The sequence below is a fragment of the Macrotis lagotis genome, chromosome 2, assembly GCF_037893015.1.
Source record: "Macrotis lagotis isolate mMagLag1 chromosome 2, bilby.v1.9.chrom.fasta, whole genome shotgun sequence".
Lineage (NCBI taxonomy): Eukaryota > Metazoa > Chordata > Mammalia > Peramelemorphia > Peramelidae > Macrotis > Macrotis lagotis.
Genome location: NC_133659.1, coordinates 211332202 through 211351620, shown reverse-complemented (window position 1 = coordinate 211351620; position 19419 = coordinate 211332202). Strand labels below are relative to the sequence as shown.

The window sequence follows — 19419 nt, the reverse complement described above, 5'->3', positions numbered from 1 at the left end:
CTTTATCCACTACACCACCTAGCTGGCCCTGTCTTCCTATTTGTTTCTGTGTTCTCCATATAAAGATTCTAATGGTAAAGTAATACTCCCTTACATTAATATACCACAAGATATTTAGTCATTTTAATCAGTTGTTACTGACTTTATTTTCAGTTTTCTGCTACACTATGCTTCTACCTATATTTTGATATATATATATATATATATATATATATATATATATATATATATGCTATATTTTCAATTTTTACTTCCTCATATACATACCTAATCAAAGACAGGTTCATTTACAAAATTTTTCAAACAATTTGTTGTCTTCCTATTTTTTGTTTTTTTTTTTAGGTTTTTGCAAGGCAAATGGGGTTAAGTGGCTTGCCCAAGACCAAACAACTGGGTAATTATTAAGTGTCTGAGGCCGGATTTGAACTCAGGTACTCCTGACTCCAGGGCCAGGCTCTATCCACTTCACCACCTAGCTGTCCCTGCCTTGGCCATCTTTTATTCCATTTTTTAGCAGATTGTTCCTAATGTTATCTATTCTTTCTGTCTAATTTTCAATCTCTTTCCATCTTTTGACTCCTTCCTTGATGCCTACAATTATTTTCAAATCTTTCACATTCTTGAATACAATTGTCAAGGAGAGGATGGGATTTGATGGCAGAAATAAATATATACTCAGTGGTAAAATGTGAATATGGAAAGGTGGGTCTCTCTGTGTTCATATTAGTTGTTCTAAATATTCATCAGGGAGAAGTTCAGGGACCAAAGATATGGGATTGAAATACACGTTTGAAATTGGAACCTAGAGTCCAGAAGTATGACTGGGAAATTTCATGTAAGGGTTTGATATGGTACATTAAGAAGTTTAGTCCATGATCAAAGATCTTCCCTAAACCTATTTTAAAACTATATTCAGTATTGCTAATTCATCAAATGGAGAATCCTTCTTCAAACAGTATGTGTTCTTTGAATGAAGCTATTAAAGATAATTCTTTATCTAGTTCATTGCATTGCTTTATATCATTTTATTTTTAATCATTATTTTTAAATTTATTTTTCTTTATTTTTTCTTTTATTTTCCAATAGCATGTTATTAAAATTTTTCAGCATTCATCCCCTTTTATAACTACATATTTTTCTAGTACTTTCCTTTCCCACTCTTCCCCCCTTTAGTGGTGAACTGACTAGTAAATGTTATATGTATACATTTATGTATAGGATAAATTAGGACTAAGGGAAAAGGGAAAAAAACATAGCATAGGAAGGAAAAGAAGAGGAGGATTAATCAGTATTTTGATGTTTAATTCTTTGAACTATAATATGGGGTTTGTGACTTTTTTCCCAACGGTAACTACCTAATCCTTATTAATTCTCTTTGGATTATACAAATTTTGACTCTGTATTTATTTCATTACTATTTTTCATAGAATTATAAATTTTCCCACTGTATATTATAGTACTAAAATTGTAAAGTAATTGTAAAATAATATTGATATTCTTGTCATTTTTATCATACTATCATGTTCCAATGTCAAACTCGAAAAATTAGTCCAAATTAATAGTTTGTTTATTTTTTAAAAAATAGTTTTTAAAATATGTTTGTCTTGAAACACCAAGCTTTAAGGATAGATTGACTCCAAAAATTTTTTGCAGTATTGAGCAATTTTGAAAATGATTTTTTATTTATTATTTGTTTTTCTATTAAAATATGAGAATGCTGGTGACTTGATGCAAGATAAATAGAGAAAAATTTTTTTATAAATTTTATAAATTTATTTCAAAAAGAAGAAATAATAGAATAAGTCCCATTTAATTTCTATAGTTCCTCCATTACTTGCCTATCTCAATATATATATATATATATATATATATATATATAGCTATATCACCATTTTATTTTTCAGCATTAATGACAGCAGTATTTTGTCAAAAATTTGATATAATCATGTAGAGTTGGCAGAACAATGAATTACTTCAACCATTTTTGAAAGTAATTTGGAATTATAGATATAAAGGGATTATAATCTCTAAATCCTTTGGAGTTTCTTAACTATGGAGTTTAGTTCCCATATACTCCAGAAATAATACTTTCTGTAATAACAAAAAAGAAATTAAAAGCAAAGTAGCTAGTCCTAAATTGGGGGATGTCTAAGTAAATTGTGGTTCATGAATATAAGGGAATATAATTGTACTATAAAAATAATGTACATGATGAATACATGCCAAGAAATACTGCAAGAGAATGCTCAAAAGAATATTAATATATTTGTATATATTCATAAATATAAATAAATATATTGATATATATGAAGACAGCATTGTAAATGTAAAGAATCACCAAGAGATTATCAGATGTAAATGTGGCAATAAAGAATAACCATAACTCTAAAGAAGAGATATCAGAAGTCATCTCTACCCTCAAATTGTTGCAGTGGTGGAATGACAGCAAAGATTGAACATTGCACTTCTTTTATATTTTCCAGTGTTTGTTTTCTAAAAACATCAGCTTATATATTTTTTTCTGGTTATTTTTTTATTTTAATTAAAAAAAAAGCTATTTGGTATAAAAGATGACTCTGGGATTGAGAAAAAATAGTCAAAGTTCTGGTGATATAAGAAAAAAGACATGAATAAAATAGTTTAAAATTTTTAAATGCAATGGAAAAACAACAACTCTAATTATTGTTGGGAAAAAAAATATCTCATTCAATCATTCTCTCCTCCTAAAATTGAAGATGTGTTTTCTCTGCTGCTCCTGCACTGTGGAGAGGAGGGAGATGGAGACTGATTCTGATTAGAGAGCTGCCTACTATTGATTGTTCAGCTGCATATCAACTGACTTAGGTTCAGCAGAGGTCTCTGCCACTTTGCCTTCAAACCAACAGAAAATCACCTCCCAAATATTCTAACAATAGATTATAGGTCTCAGTTTAAGTTCTATTCCTCTCAAATACTTGCATTCCAGTAATTTGGAAAAGTGTGATTAAAAACCATTATGTGGCCTTACAGATGTGACCCTAAGGATCTATAGCAGCATTTTTTTTAGCTGCAATGTAATGGTGCTTAGACTAACACCAGGAAAGTATTATATGATCTGCACTACATTCACGTAAGTTTTCATTGATTACCAAACTTCTGTTTCAAGAAAAAGCACAGAAGTATTTAAGAATAAGCTATAATATAATATAATATAATATATAATATAATATAATAATATAATAAGCTAATAAATTAAAGCTGCCTTCTATTTATTCCCACTCCTTTAATTCCATTAATCATTCCAATTATGCCAAATGGGAAAATAAGCCTTTTTTAAAGATTCTTTTATATTCTCTTCTTTCGAAAACTTTCACTTTTACTTCTTTAAAAAAACTAGATCATGTGCTGTTCTCAATTGGGATAATATGAAATTTGCCACATATGTGAGGACTTTTAAGGAAAAACAAAAACAATATAAAATGAAGGAAATACAGCTATAATTATTTATCATAACTACTCTTTCCACCTTCTCTCAGTCATTTCAGCAGATTCACTTGGGGGTAATTGCTAAATCCTCAGAAAATTACCAAAGTACTTTCTTAAGATTTTTAAATGCAAATTAATAACCCTATTCTCTTTTTCACAAATATAAAGTTACTTACTCATCTTCAATACAAATATATGTCTTTCCAGCAGAGATGTCAATTTGGAAGCTATTGGTCTTGCTTCCTTATAACATAAGGCATAAGGAGTAGTAGATATGATAATTTATTTACCCAGTTGCCAATTGCACAAGCATTTTCAATATTTAATTCAATGAGTATTTATTTGATAAATATCTATTCTTTGTCAGGTATTGTAGTTGGTGCTAAGAAAGTAGAGACAAAAATAAAAATAATTATATCTTAATGAATAAGACATTAGTTTTGAAGTCAGTCAGGAAATAGATACTTTTTGGCATATTTAGTCATCGAGTTAACACGCATTTATTAAACTCAACCATGTCTCAACTAATCCATTATCTGGGAATTCATAGACAGACACAAAGTCCTAGCTCTTGAGGAGCTCAGGCAAATAAACAAGGAAGTCAGAAAGGAAGAGGAAATTCTAGGAATGAGGAAATGGGAGGAAAACTCAATAATTTACAATTCAGAAATTGAATATTGCATAGGAGGAACAATAAGACAATATCACCCAATCATAGAGCACAAAGGGCAGAGCAAGGCACAAGAAGACTGGAAAAGTAACAAGGGGCAAGGTTGTAAAGGGGTTAAATATTTAAATAGAAGAATTTCTATTTTATATTTGAAAAGAACTACGACTATGGAAATTGCATGAATGAGCAGTCAACCTAGTCAGATTTGTTCTTTAGAAATATCAGTTTGTAGCTGAATGGAAGATAGTTTGGGGTGGGGAAATACTTCATGTAGGAATATCAACAAGCAGACCATGCAATAGTCAAGGTATGAGGTGATGAAGTTCAACATCAATGTTATAGCAGTATCAGTTGAGAGAAGAGGCATATATGAGATGTATTGCATATATTTCATAGCTATAAATGGCAGACTTTAACACTGATTAGATATAATGAGGAGAGTAAATAATGAGAAAGTGAGGATGACAACTAGATTTAGAGCCTGGATAGCTATGTGCCAGCATTTTGCCTATCGGGAAGGAACAAAAAAGGGCCAAAAAAGGTTATTGCCTGAAAGAAGCTCACATTTTAATTGAGAGACAGTATGCTAATAACTAAACAGGCAATAAATATATACTTTGCAAATGAAATATAATTGGGGGGGGACTAACAATTAAAAGAGACTAGAATTGCCATCCTTGCAAGTAAGATTTGAGATTAATCTTGTTGGAAACCAGGGAATCCAGCGGGTGAGATCAAAAGCAGTGGAGATAAATTTAAGACAGAGAGCCCAACTGCATGACTATTTTAATAGTATAGGAGTAATATCATGAGTTCTTATACTAGGTTGGTGGCTATGTGAATAGAGAGAAGTAGATGTGAGGGTAGAATGACAATATTTGACAACAATTCATGAGATGAGTATGTGGAGTCCAGTATGATACTGAAATTATCATGCTAGATGACTAGGAGGATATTCCTAGCAGTAATAGATCCTTATCAGTAATAGAAAAGCTTTGGGGAAAGAAAAGTTTTAGAAAAAGAAAAAAATTATTTTGGATATGTTTTGGTTGCATTTCTTATAACAAAATCATTTTGAAATATCCAAAATTCAGTAGAAGATGGCAAATTGCATTTCAGGAGAAAGTTCAGTGCTAATTATAAGATCTAGAAATCATTTGCAAAAAAGTTAATTATTGAATGCACTTTAGCTGCTGAAATCACAAAGTGTGATACTATATTCCATTAGAAGGTGAGTTTTTTGAGATCAGGAATTAAAAGTGACAAGAAGAAAGACAATTTCCCAATTGTTGGGTTTCCCCTCAGTTTCCAATATTTTGTCACCAAAGAAAGGGATACTATAACTATATTTTTGCACCTGTAGTTATTTTTTTCTTTTTAATTATCTCTTTGGGATAAAGACCTAGTAGTAGTATTGCTGGATCAAAGGGTGTGCCCTTTGGGGCAATGTGTCCAATTAATCTGCAGAATGGTTGAATCAATTTAGAATATGACTACTATTGCATTAATGTCCCCAATTTTCCAACATCTTCAACAATATCTGTAATTTTCCAGTTTTATCTTATTAACAGTCTAATAGGTGTGAAGAGGTACCCCAGAATTGTTTTAGTTCGCATCTCTTTAATCAAAAGTAATTTAGAAAACTTCGTGTGTCTTTTTGATATTTTGATTTCTTTGAACTTTGATTTCTTCATCTTAAAACTGTCTATTCAATATCATTTGACCATTTATCAGTTGGGAATTGGGGTGTTGACAAATGAACCCTTTTCCAGAGATACTTGCTGTAAAGATTTCTTCCCAGTTTTCTACTTTCATTCTAACCTTGGTTGCTTTGGTTTTGTCTGTGGGCAAGCCACTTAACCCCATGGCCTTACAAAAATCTAAAAAAGAAAAAAAAGAAGCAGGAATATTTCAGAAAAACCTGCAGGAACTGAAGTAAGTGAAGTGAGTTAATCAGGAGTTCATTGTACAGTGTTTCAGCAACATTGTGCAATCATCATCTATGATGATATTAGCTCTTCTCAGCAATACAGATCAAAGACAAATCTAAAATACCTGAGATGAAAAATGACATCAACATCCAGAGAAAGAACTATGGAATCTGAATACAGATAAAAACATACAAACTTCAGTTTTTAAAATTTTGTCTTTTTTTGTTTTTGATTTTCTGTTCTCATTTTTTAAAAATTCTGATTCTTCTTTCATTTTTATGACAAATATGGAAATATGTGTAACATGATTCTATATATGTAACCTATATGAGGGTGATTAGAGGGTAGAATGGAGTGGAGAAAACTATACAAAAATGAATATTCAATCTGCATTTGTCTTTGAGGATTTTTAAAGTAGATACTTTCACATCCCCCTTTTCTTCTAAATTTTTTGTCTTGAGCTTTCCTTTCAACTCAGTAGATTTTTGCAATCATATCTTTTTATTGTTGGTGTTTGATCTTTTTCCAATTTTTTTCTCATTTTTCTATACTCTAAACTTTCTGCTGGAATATACCTCTGCTCATAAAGATAAGGATGCAGCCTTATCCTAAGCTGCAACCTTTTTACCCTGTGATTTTTCAGTTAGTTTATATGATTCTCTAGGTGTTTGCTGTTACCTCTTTGGTGTGATATAGAAAGAAGTATGACCATTTCTCTTCTTATCTGCTTTCTGGTTCTTACCCAGGTCCCTGTTTCCTTGAGATGTTAAACATTAATGGTTTTCTCAGCTATGAAAATGTTACTATATTGTTGGTCCTGCTCTATCTCCTTGTCAAGGATGTCCTGGGATCCAAGGGGGGCTCCTTTTGACAAACAGTACATATTTTTTCATCTTAGAATTTTGACCCAAAGCTATATTATGGGCAGTGGAGTTGCCAGTTGGTCACTTGTCTTGCATCCAGTGATCACTATACCTGTTTGTGATCAGTTGTCCAATTCCCTTATAGTCTCTTGGTGGTGAGAGTTCCTGGAATTGATACAATCACCATCAACTTCAAAGGCTAGGTAATTATTAAATGTCTGAGAATGGATTTGAACCCAGGTACTCTTGACTCCAGGGCCGGTGCTTTATCCACTGAGCCACCTAGCCACCCTCTGCTTCTTTTTTTAGTTGTTTCGTTTTTAAATGTTATTTTAATTTTGTTTTTTCAAATACATATAAAGATAGTTTTCAAGGTTCATGTATTTGTAAACTCTTTACTTCCATATTTTTCTTCCCCTACCTCCTCCTCCCCATGAGAGTGAAAAATCTGAGATTTTATACATGAATAATCATGTTTAACCCATTTCCATATTAATCATATTATGGAAGAAGAATCAAAATTAAAGGATGAAATGAAAAAAATAATAAAACAAGTTTTAATAAGCGAACATAGTATGCTTTGGTCTGCATTCAGACTCCATAGATTTTTCTCTGTGGGTGTGGTTGACATTTTATATTAGAAGTCATTTAGAATTTTCTTTAATCACTGAACTGCTAAGAGGAGGTAAGTCCATCATAGCTGATCATCACATAATGTTGCTGTTAAAGTACACAATATTCCCTAGTCCTGTTCATTTCACTCAGCATCAATCCATGCAAGTCTTTGCAGGCTTTTCTGAAGAACATTCACTTATAATTTCTTACATAATAATAGTACTACATCATACTCATATATCATAATATGCTCATCCACTCCTCAATTGATGGGCATTCCCTTATTTCCCAATTATTTTCCTCTACAAACAAACTGCTAAGAAAATTCATGTTTATATGTATCTTTTCCCCATTTTTGTGATCTCTTTGGGATACGGACCTCATAATGCTATATCTGAGTCAAAAGGTATGCCCAGTTTTATTGTCCTTTGGGCAATTTCAAATTGTTCTCCAGAATGGTTGGATTAGTTCACAATTCAAAGTCCGTCAGTGTCCCAAGTTTTCCACTTCCCTTCCACCATTTATCATTTTCTTTTAGCTAATCTGAAAGCTGTGAGGTCATACCTCAGAGTTGTCTTGATTTGCAATTCCTCTAGTTGAGATCACCCAAGATTTGACAGATAGTACAATAAATGATTAGAGGGCTTGGAATATGAGGTTCTAAAGGGCAAAGGAAGTAGTATTACAACCAAGAATAAACTACCTAGTAAAACTAATTATAATTCTTTGGGGGGGCAGAAAAAATAGTATAGTTTTAGATCTGGTAGAGCTAGGCCACCTTCCTTTACATTTTTTTTATCAGTTTTCTTTCTATTCTTTACCTTTTGTTTCTCCAGATGAATTTTGTTACTATTTTATTTAGCTTGGTAAAATAATTATTTGGTAGTTTCATTGGTATGGCACTGAATAAGTAATTTAATTTGGGTAGAATTGTCATTTTCATTACATTATCTAGACCTAACCATGAGCAATTGACATTTTCCCCCTATTATTTAGTTCTAACTTCATTTGTGTGAGGATTGCTTTATGATTGTGTTCATACAATTTCTGGGTTTGTATCAGGAGGTAAATTCTCGAGTATATAATGTGGTCTATATTTACTTCACATGGGATTTCTCTATTTCTTTGCTTTTGGGCTTCATTCATATATAGAAATGCTGAAGATTTATGTGGGTTTATTTCATATCCTACTGCTTCGTTGAATTTATTATTTCAAGGAATTTTTTTAGATAACATTTTTGGGTTCTCTTAAGTATGCCATCATATCATCTGCAAAGATGATTCCTTCAATTTCTTTTTCTTTTCTTATTGCTAAAATTTCTAATACCATAATGAATAGTAATAGTGATAATGGATATCCTTGTTCCACCCCTGATTTGGATGCTATGCCACTAGGTGTATACATGTTTAGTAATGATGTAGCTTCATTTCCAATGGTACTTTTTAGAAAATGTAGTTTTTCCTTGTACTTTTGATGAGATAGATTTTTGCTTTTAATTTATCAGAGATCAGGAACACTGCTTCTCATTTTTTAATTATTTTTAATTATTTTATATTTTATATTTAATTATTTAATTATTTTAATTATTTTGCTCCATTCTTTTACCCTGTGTGTATCTCTCTGTTTCAAATTTGCTACTTGCAAATAACATGTTTTAGAATTTTGGTTTTTAATCCATTCTGCTATCTGTTTTCCTATTATGGAACAGTTAATCCCATTCACATTTATGTTTAATATTAATAATTCTGTTATTTCCCTTCATGATGTCCTTCTCCATTTGTATTAGAAAAACACAATTTCCTTTCCTCTTATTTTTCTTCACCAAAGGTTTTATCCCTTTGCCCTTTAACTTTTCTTTTAAAATTTAACTTTCAGTTTATTTTCACTTATACCTTTATCATTCCTTTTATTGGTCCCTTTTCCTTCATCTTTCCCTTCCCCCATTCCCCCTTTCTCTATGGAGTAGGATAGATTATTTTATACCATGTGGGAATGTATCTTATTCCCTCTCTGGGTCAAATCTATTGAATAGTATTTATTCAGTGTTCATACCCTCCCTTCTTTTCCTCTAAAATTATAAATCTTTTTGCTTCTTCACCTGGTGTTATTTATCTATCAGTTATGATTAATCACAGCTTGATTAACTGATTTTTGATCAACTCAAATCAAGTGCCATTTTGGATTGATTGATTTATTGATTGTTTGATAAACAGCAGTGTCTCAGAGTCATTAAGTACCCTCCTCCCATCTTCTGTCTCATTAGAAGTACTCTTTTCAAGAGTGTTGCATTACACCAAATGATATTCATTTTTTTCTTTACCCCTTTTTCAAGTACCCCTGAAAGACATACAATCCTCATGAGCTAAAATATCATCCAAACTCTAATCACTTAATAAATTATTTGTATCCCTCCCTCCCAAGCCTGTTTTCTCTCACACTTTACCCTTTTTTCCCTACTCAGGGTACTTTACTCTTTCTTAAGTGAAGTAAAGATCAAATCAAATCCTGATTTAATTATCTAAGAAACTCACAGGGTACTAAGTACTGGGGGATTCTGATCATCTCACCTGAGAACTTTTCAAATGTGAGCTATGGGAGCCACTGACTCAGGACAGCCTAGTTTATGATGCTCTCATCAGTGAAAGTGCTAAGCTTTGTTAGCACAGAAGAAATAGTATATCAAAGAATACTGAAACACTTAAATTCAGAGTTAATACTCTTACTTTTCCCTCAGGGCTTTTAGTCACAGATATAGTGATACATTCTTGGGCCTTTTCAGTAGAGAGACAAGACCCAACTATACTCATATCATCTAAGTCCAATCACTTCAATTTTATATATATATATATATATATATATATATATATATATATATATATATATAATAACATGTCTAATACTTGTATAGAACTTTAAGTTTTTCAAAGAATTTAAACATGTTTTTTTTCCTGATTCTTATAAGCATTCCATGAAGTAATTATCTCCATTTTACATAAAACTGAGGTAGATAGAGGATAAAATTTTGCCCAGAGTAGCAAAACCAATCCTTGACTGGATTAGGAATTGAACTCAGAAGTTCTCTCTAACTTCGAGATCATTAAACTACTTATTATACCACCTAAGTCACAAAAGTAATACACATGCCCTATAGGTATCTACTGGTGTCTTATGCTCTAATTTTGTGCTATCAATGGAAAAAATAGTTTTTCATTGACTCTATTCCACTGAATCTCATATCACTCAGAAACTTTTCCAAATATGTCTGATATGAAGAATTGTCCATTTTTTAAGGTTTTTTCAAGGCAATGGGGTTAAGGGACTTGTCCAAGGCCACACAGCTATGCAATTATTAAGTATCTAGGTCAGATTTGAACTCAAGTGCTCCTGACTCCAGGACTGGTGCTCTATCTACCACCACCTAGCTGTCCCAAGTTTTCCATTTTTTTTTCACCAAAGCAGACACCTATTTTTTAATTCATGATTAAATTTAATCTCATTATCTGGTCTCATTTTTGCTATTTTACTAATCTTCAGTGCATTACTATCAACTGGCTGCTATTTTGCTGTCTAGAAACTCTACTATGTTTCCTCTATCATTAAAAACATAAACTAACTAAATAAACCCATTAAATGATACAATCTTCCTTGCTAGTTATTTCCTATAACTTTCCTATTTCTTTTTTGTAGCTAAAGTCCTTGAGAAAGTCATTAAAATTCATGTCTCTACTTCTCCTTTGCTTTTAACTCCAGACCTTCCACTTTCTGGTTTCATTCCTTATCATTCAACTGAATGTCTATTTCGAAGTTAAAAATTACATCTTAATTGATAAATCTCATTCATAATTTTTTTTCTCTTCACAACCTCAGATACTTTTGAGTTCTTTTTGTCTTTATACTGTTCCTATCTGACTTTACATGACACCACTTTCCTTTGATTTCCCCCCAGCTTGTCTGATCATTCTTCAGTCTCTTTTCCTAGATTGTCCTCCAATTTGTATCCCAGCAAAGTTGTATAATTGTTTTTTAAAATTATATATAAAAGTTTTCTTGGTTATCTCATAAATTTCAATGAGTTCAATTACCATCTATATGCATATAATTCCAAGGGGTCTATGTTCAGTTGATCTCCAGTTTCACATCATTTAGTGTCTGCTGTCTATTAGTTGTCCCATAGGCATAAAAAGTTCAACATTTCCAAAATAAAGTTCATTTTCCTTCTCTTCCCCTCTTCTGAACTTTCCTATCACTCTCATGAAAATCATATTTTCTCAGTTGTTTAGACTCACAATTGTAATGTCATCTTTGACTCATTAGCATCTCTTAAGGTATCCAGTGTGTTGCCAAGTTTTGGCACTTCCCCTTACCTGATTTCTCATATATGCTCCCTTTTCTCTGATAGTGTCACTAGTTTGATGCAGGTCCTTTTTTTCACACCTTGAGTATAGTAATATTCTTTTGGTTGATTTCACTGTTTCATGTCTCAATCCATTCTCACTTGCTAAAGTAATATTCCTAAAGATCTGGATGATCAGCCAAGATGATAGATTAGCTTAAAGAAGTAAAACCATGTCCATCTATAATTAGAGTAGTGCTTATCTAAGGCGCATGCAAGACTGAGTAGAGATGGGAATAGATTTTCATCAGGAATTTGGAGCTCAAGCTTCAAGGTTAATCAGAGCAATTCTTGAACATCAGTTGCAAACACAAGATAGTACTGTCTAAGTCTTTCTGAGATATTGTGATAAGAAATTTAGTACCCAGAATACCCATTTAAGTGAAACTCAGGGTTTCTCAGAGAAAGCCCCTACTCAACATCTGGCTTAATACCAGATCTGTGCTGTGGGTTAGCAGTAAAGAGTCTCCAGAAATCATATGCAGGCATAGTAACCTTAGAGGAGATGAAGGACACAACCTTATACCTATAACAGGCCTTGGTCACCAGAACGGTTATTCTGTACCTGATCAACCTTCAAGCTAGCTATGAGGACCTGTGGATAGGAGGTGGGAACAAGTAAGTAGCTAAAATCCTTAAATATAGAAGACAATAGAGATCTGATAATAGAAGAAAGATCACGTCATATTGTTCTGACTCTAATAGGTCCTGCCAATAATTGATACTTTGGTTAAATTGTCCCTAGTATTCTTGAAGATCACAGAAATTAACACCCAAAGAGACATGCCAGGACTATAAAAGTTTATCATAGACCTATCAGAAAAATGCAGAACTTGGGCCTAAAATAAAATCTCAATTTGAGAAACAAAGCTAATAAAAGGAATGAACAAAAAGAGTTAAAGGCATATTATGATGTCAGGGCCACCCAAGAAACAAATTAGAAGGGGAGATAAATCCAAAACACCTCAAAGAAAAATACATTTTGACCAAAGAATGAAACCAAACTCCTAGAACAAATGAAAAGTAGTGTAAAAAAATCTAAGGGAAGCTAGGTGGTACAATGTATAGAGCACCTACCCTGAGTTCGAATCCAGCCTTAGACACTTAATAATTACCTAGCTGTGTGACTGTGGGCAAGTTACTTAATCCCATAGCCTTACAAACTCCCCCCAAAAATCTAAAAATACTAACAGTAATGAAAATAACAATAAAGGAAAGAATTAGAAAAGAAATTAAAACTATGGAGATAAACTTTAGAAAGAGATTGGGGTTAGTATAAGGTAAAAAAGGCAAACTAAAATAAACTTGCTGTTAGACTTTTTTTTTCTTAAATGCTAAAACAGACAATACTTTTATTTTTATATGTCACAATACAAATATAAGCTGCATTTCTGCCCCACTCTTCCTTTTAAATCGTTTCTTCATTGTCAGAAAGTGGGAAGTCTTCTTACATATTTGGAAACTACCCCTGGGGCAGTTTGCAAAAAAAAAAAAAAAAACCCAAACTGCAAGCTATTAACAATCATGACAAAAAGCTCTAAAAATAGAATGCAAATTAAAATGATTCTGAAGCTTTACTTTACACTGATAAGATTTGAGAAAAATGACAGAAGATGAAAATGGTCAGATGTCAGAGGGACTGTGGAAAGGTAGGCACACTAATGCACTTTTGGTGGAGCTGTGAATTTGTCCAACAATTCTGAAAATGGTTAGGAATTACTCTAAGTCACTAAAACACACAGATCTTTGACTCAGTGATACCACCATGGGCACAGAACCTGAGGAGGGCAAAGATAGAGGGAAAGGTCCCATATATACAAAAATATTTATAGCAGCACTTTTTGGAGTAGCAAAGAACTGCAAGCAACAATACTCATCAATTGAGAAACAGCAAATGAACATACAGGATATGAAAGCAATGGGCTATCATGTGCACTAAGAAATGAAGACATCTAGAGCAATTTGCAAAACCTTGTATGTAATAATTGTAGAGGGAAAGGAAACAGAAACAAGGAAACAATTTACACAATCATGACAATATAAAGGAGCACAAAACAAACTCTAATCAATGCTTATGCAACTGTGACTTCAGAGGACTGGTAAAATGTTTCCTTTCCTTTGGCAGAGGTGTTAAATTATAGGTAAAGAACAAGGAGTAATTTTTAGATATGTCCAATGTGTTGACTTTTCACTGTGCTTATTTATCACAGGGGAGGGATACTGAGGGGAAAAGAGGAATCATGGGAAAGTGATGGTGATGTAAGAGTGTCAGCGTTTTAAAAGGCTAAGAGGCAAAAAACAAAAACAAAAACAAACAAAAAAATACCCATGTCTGAGACCCAGCACCGTGATGTTCTGGTGAAAGACAACAAAGAATAGAAAACTGAGGAATGGGTTTCATCACATTTTTCCTATTTTATCTGTCTGGTCTAGGCATTGCTGGGCGCGTAGGCACCATCATAGGATGAGGAAGGGGCCTCATCATGGGCATCCTCATACCAGAAGGTGGCCCTACAGGCATCATTCCAGGAGGACGGGGCCCCATCATGCTAGGGTGAGGTGGTGGGATCATAGGCCCTCCTAGTGGAGGAGCAGAGAAGAGGTTGGGAGGAATTCTTCCTTGTTGAAATGCAGTGGTTGTTTTATCAATCAGGCTCTGGGCTTGTTCTTCCATCCATTTTTGGTAATAGTCTCTCACATTTTCTTTGTGCTTCCTCCCACTGCAGTGTGTCTTCCTCACAGATGGAGAATCATGAGTAAGATATGTATCACAGTAATCACAATAAAACTTGGGCATGTTGCAGTGTTGTCCAAGGTATCTTCAGAAGAGGCTGGCTAGGTTCCTCCCCCTCTTCACATATAAGGTAACTCTGGAATGCTGCTGATAAAAGAGGCTCTAGCTCTTCAGATAGATACTCAGCAGGGATCCTAGAAAGATGACCAGTACCCCTGCCAGCCAAGCCCGGGAGCACCGCGCCGCCGCCGTCCGATGTCCGCGGGGTCCACCTGGGAGGGCAGGGGGGCACGAAGCCGACCAAGCCCAGACGACAGGCACCGCGCCTAGCGCACTCTGGGCGGGCAGGGCACCGACTCTGTTAGACTTTTGAATAGTGAAATGTACAAAGCCAATTTAATGAAATGAGATATTAAGACATATTAAAACAGAAACAAAAAAAATTGAAAGGAGCAGGAGAAGCTAGATTGTGTAGTCAATAGAGCACTGACCTTGGAGTCAGGAGATCCTGAGTTCAATTATGGTCTCAGAATGTTATTAGCTTTGTAACTCAGTCACATAACCCTGATTGCCTTCAAAAAGGAAAAAAAAATATATAGAGCAAATATATCTCATGTCAAAAAATAACTTACTTGAAAAACAGAGGAGTTATAACTTGAGATTTACTGAACTATCTGAATGCCATGACAAAAAAAGAAAAAAAACAAAAGCCAAGATACCAACACTTCAAGAAAATCCTGAAAGAAAATTTCCCAACAGAACAGAAGACAGTGTAAAAATAGAAAGTATCTATCAATGTCCTATTGAAAGAAACCTTAAAACGGAAATTTCTATAAACATCATAGAAAAAAAATACAGTATCTAAATGAAAGAAAAATGCTACAAATAACCAGGGGAAATTTAAATATTGAAGAACCACAGTTGTTTAGGAGCTAACACTATAAAGGAGCAGAAAACAAGGAATACAGTATTCTAAAAGATAAAATAAAGATAGAGGCTTAAAACATAACTTACCCAACAAAATTAAATAAATTCAATCCATTGGGTGGAAAAAAAAATATCTTTGCTGAAATGGAGACTTCCCAAGATTCAAATGAAAAGATCTGAGTTGAGGAGAAATTTTGAAATAAAAATATGAAAAGGAGAACCATAAGATGTAAACACAAAGGAAGGACTGGAAAATAATCTATTAAGACAAAATATTTGTATTCTGATAGGGAAAAGAAGTGATGATACAACCATAATACCATCAGGGGTCATAGAGGGAGACAATAATATGCTGATTTTTGTTAGAGTTTTGCTATATACATTTGTTAGGATTGATTATTTTAATAAAGAAAAAAGAGGGGGGAAAAAAGGATACACTGAATTGCAGATTTGATATATCATCCCTCACCACCACCACCACCACCACCACCATCACCACCAATAAATACCTGTTGGAAGCTTTTGCTTCAAGTAAATTGACTTCTATTTGGCAATTTAAACCATCCAAAACCTGGCCATTCTTACCGTTCCAATCTTATATTTTTCTTCTCTTCACTAGCTTGATTATATAATTGCATTGGCTTCTTGTAGTTCCTCTATGTAGTTCCTCTATGTAGCACCTATGGTGCTACATCTCCCAACTCCAGGCCTCTTCCCTAACAGTCTAACCTATCCACATACTAGTGACTTCTCACTGAGTGTTTTCCATTTTTGTGGTACACCTCATTTATAAACATTTGACAATCTTTCATGAGGATGTAAACCCATTATGCTTAGAGCTAATTGCTTTTCACTTCATTGTATCCCAAGTATACCTGTTATATATATATATATATATATATATATATATATATACATATATATATGTATATATATATATATATTAAATCCTTTGAATATGATCTTGAGTTGGGATTTAATCAATGTATATGTCTTGGTCAAATTTTAGGAAAGAGAAAAAGTATTTGCTTCCTGTAGCAGTTTAAATGGTCAGAGCAGATGACAACAACTTATTCAATGATACAAGGAAGCATGATATGAATAGTTATTGATTTATTGACAAAATTTAACAAAATGGTTATTGAATTACTTTTGCCTAAGCTCTAGCATTCATCTTCTCTTTTTTAGATAATTTTAGAGATCTTTGAAATTACATGAATAAAGTATTTTCTCCTCCTCTAAATCAACCAACACCTTTTATCTAAAGATGACAACAAAAGAAGGTTTTTTAATAAAGGATAACCCACAGAGTAGAATTCATTAATATTCTTATTTGTACTTCATGTTGCAGTTAAATACAACTCCCCCTTTTACTGCTATTGCCTAACTTCTACTGACTGTCCTTAGTTGTGTGTGTGTGAATTTTTTATTTGTGGTAAATCCTTCTGGATTCATTAAAATGGTTATGATCTAAGAGCCAAATAAATAGGCTACTAATTTCTATGAGAAGAGATGTGTTTCACATAGCAAACATGAAAAATCAGGATGCAGGCAAAGTTTTTTTTAATAGATTTTTTAAAAAATAAAGTTAACATTTGTTGCAAAGACATAATATCTGTCATGCTAACAAACAGCCATTCTTGACAATAAAATCATGAAAAGAAAAAAATGAGAGGGAACTAAACTGTAACAGAGAAATAAGTTGTTGTTTTTTCTTTGTTCTTGAAGAAGTCCATGACATCAGGGAGGTAATGCCATGACAAGCAAGTGGATTGGATTTGAATGAGGGGAATTGTGCTGTTGCACCAGCCTCACTTTCTCCTCCAGCAGAATCTGGGTCCAGTGGTCAGATACAGATCAGGATAACTGGAGATGCCTCTGGTTGCTAGGCAATCAGAGTATGACAGAGCTAGAAAGAGGGAACAGAAGATTCAGTAAATTGCCATCATTTGAGCCCATGTTCTCAAAGACTAAGATAAATTTCAATATAATGACTTTCCCCCCCCTCATCTTCCTCTCCTTCTGCCTATATATTAACAGAAATTGTAATATATTCTGCTATTTATTTACCCACATGTTACCTATAAGTTAAATCTTGTCTTAATAACAGATCACCAGTTAGCAATAAATTAATATAAAGTAAGGCAGAGATTCAAAGCTCTGCTCAAATTTTAGGAATTTTTTCTGAGAACTTGGGAATATTTCTAAGTTATTATTCAATATAAACTACCAAATTTAGGAGAAGATGCTTCCAATGCTTCCAAGATTAGGCATTATATTGCCTCTTGGCTTAAAATAAGCTAATTATTACAGCAAGGAATTCTGAGCTGTTCCTAGCTGAGGATTGATTCTAAGAGGGTTATGTTTGATAATGGAAAAGAATGAGACACTGGTAGGTTTTTTTAATAGGGGTTTTTTTAGGTTCTATTTATTTGTTTTTCAAAGCACAAACAACAGTAGTCTTTACCAATATTGCTAAGCATGGATTCATATTTTTTTTTAGGTTTTGCAAGGCAATGGGGTTAAGTGGCTTGCCCAAGGCCACACGGCTAGGTAATTATTAAGTGTCTGAGGTCGGTTTTGAACCCAGGTACTCCTGACTCCAAGGCCGGTGCTCTATCCACTGCACCACCTAGCCGCCCCATGGATTCATATTAAATTAATTTTTATTAAAGATATTATTTGAGATTTACAATTTCTCCCATATCTTGCTTCCCCCCAACAGAAAGCACTCTATCAGTCTTTACTTTGTTTTCACATTGTACCTTGATCCAAATTGGATGTGATGAGAGAGAAATCATATACTTAAAGAAGAGAAGAGAAGTCTAAGAGGTGACAACATCAGACAATAAAATATCTGTTTTTTTCCTAAATTAAAGGGAATAGTCCTTGAACTTTGTTCAAACTCCACAGCTCCTTATCTGAATAGAGATGACACTCTCTTTTGCTGACAGTCCAAAATTGTTCCTGATTGCTGCACTGATGGAATGAGTGAGTCCTTCAAGGTTGAACATCACTCCCATGTTAATGTTAGGGTGTACAGTGTTTTTCTGGTTCTGCTCATCTCACTCAGCATCAGTTCATGCAAATCTCTCCAGGCTTCCCGGAAATCCTGTCCCTCCTGGTTTCTAATAGAACAATAGTGTTCCATGACATACATATACCACAGTTTGCAAAGCCATTCCCCAATTGAAGGACATTTACTTGATTTCCAATTCTTTGCCACCACAAACAGGGATGCTATAAATATTTTTGTACAAGTGATGTTCATACCCTTTTTCATCATCTCTTCAGGGTATAGACCCAGTAGTGGTATTGCTAGGTCAAAGGGTATGCATATTTTTGTTGCCCTTTGGGCGTAGTTCCAAATAGCTCTCCAGAAGGGTTGGATGAGTTCACAGCTCCACCAACAGTGTAATAGTGTCCCAGATTTCCCACAACCCTTCCAACAATGATCATTATCCTTTCTGGTCATATTGGCCAATCTGAGAGGTGTGAGGTGGTACCTCAGAGAAGCTTTAATTTGCATGTCTCTAATAATTAATGATTTAGAGCATTTTTTTTTCATAAGGCTGTGGATTGCTTTGATCTCCTCATCTGTAAATTGCCTTTGCATATCCTTTGGCCATTTGTCAATTGGGGAATGGCATTTTGTTTTATAAATATGACTCAGTTCTCCATATATTTTAGAAATGAGTCCATTGTCAGAATCATGCTCTCTTGGAATACAGATTAGGAAATTGAAGCTGTCGCTTATGTACTAAGTGCTTGATGCAGGATATAAATTGAGATATTATTGACTGCTGGTCCAGAACTCTAT

General features: G+C 33.6%; 1 protein-coding gene across 1 annotated transcript; it reads right to left on the bottom strand.

Moving 5' to 3' along the window:
• Nucleotides 1-14318: 14318 nt before the first annotated feature.
• On the bottom strand, nucleotides 14319-14993 carry LOC141511429 (U1 small nuclear ribonucleoprotein C-like). Its single transcript, XM_074220619.1, has one exon. It carries the CDS (start codon nucleotides 14733-14735, stop codon nucleotides 14355-14357), a length of 381 nt encoding a protein of 126 aa, XP_074076720.1. The 5' UTR covers nucleotides 14736-14993; the 3' UTR covers nucleotides 14319-14354.
• Nucleotides 14994-19419: the final 4426 nt, after the last annotated feature.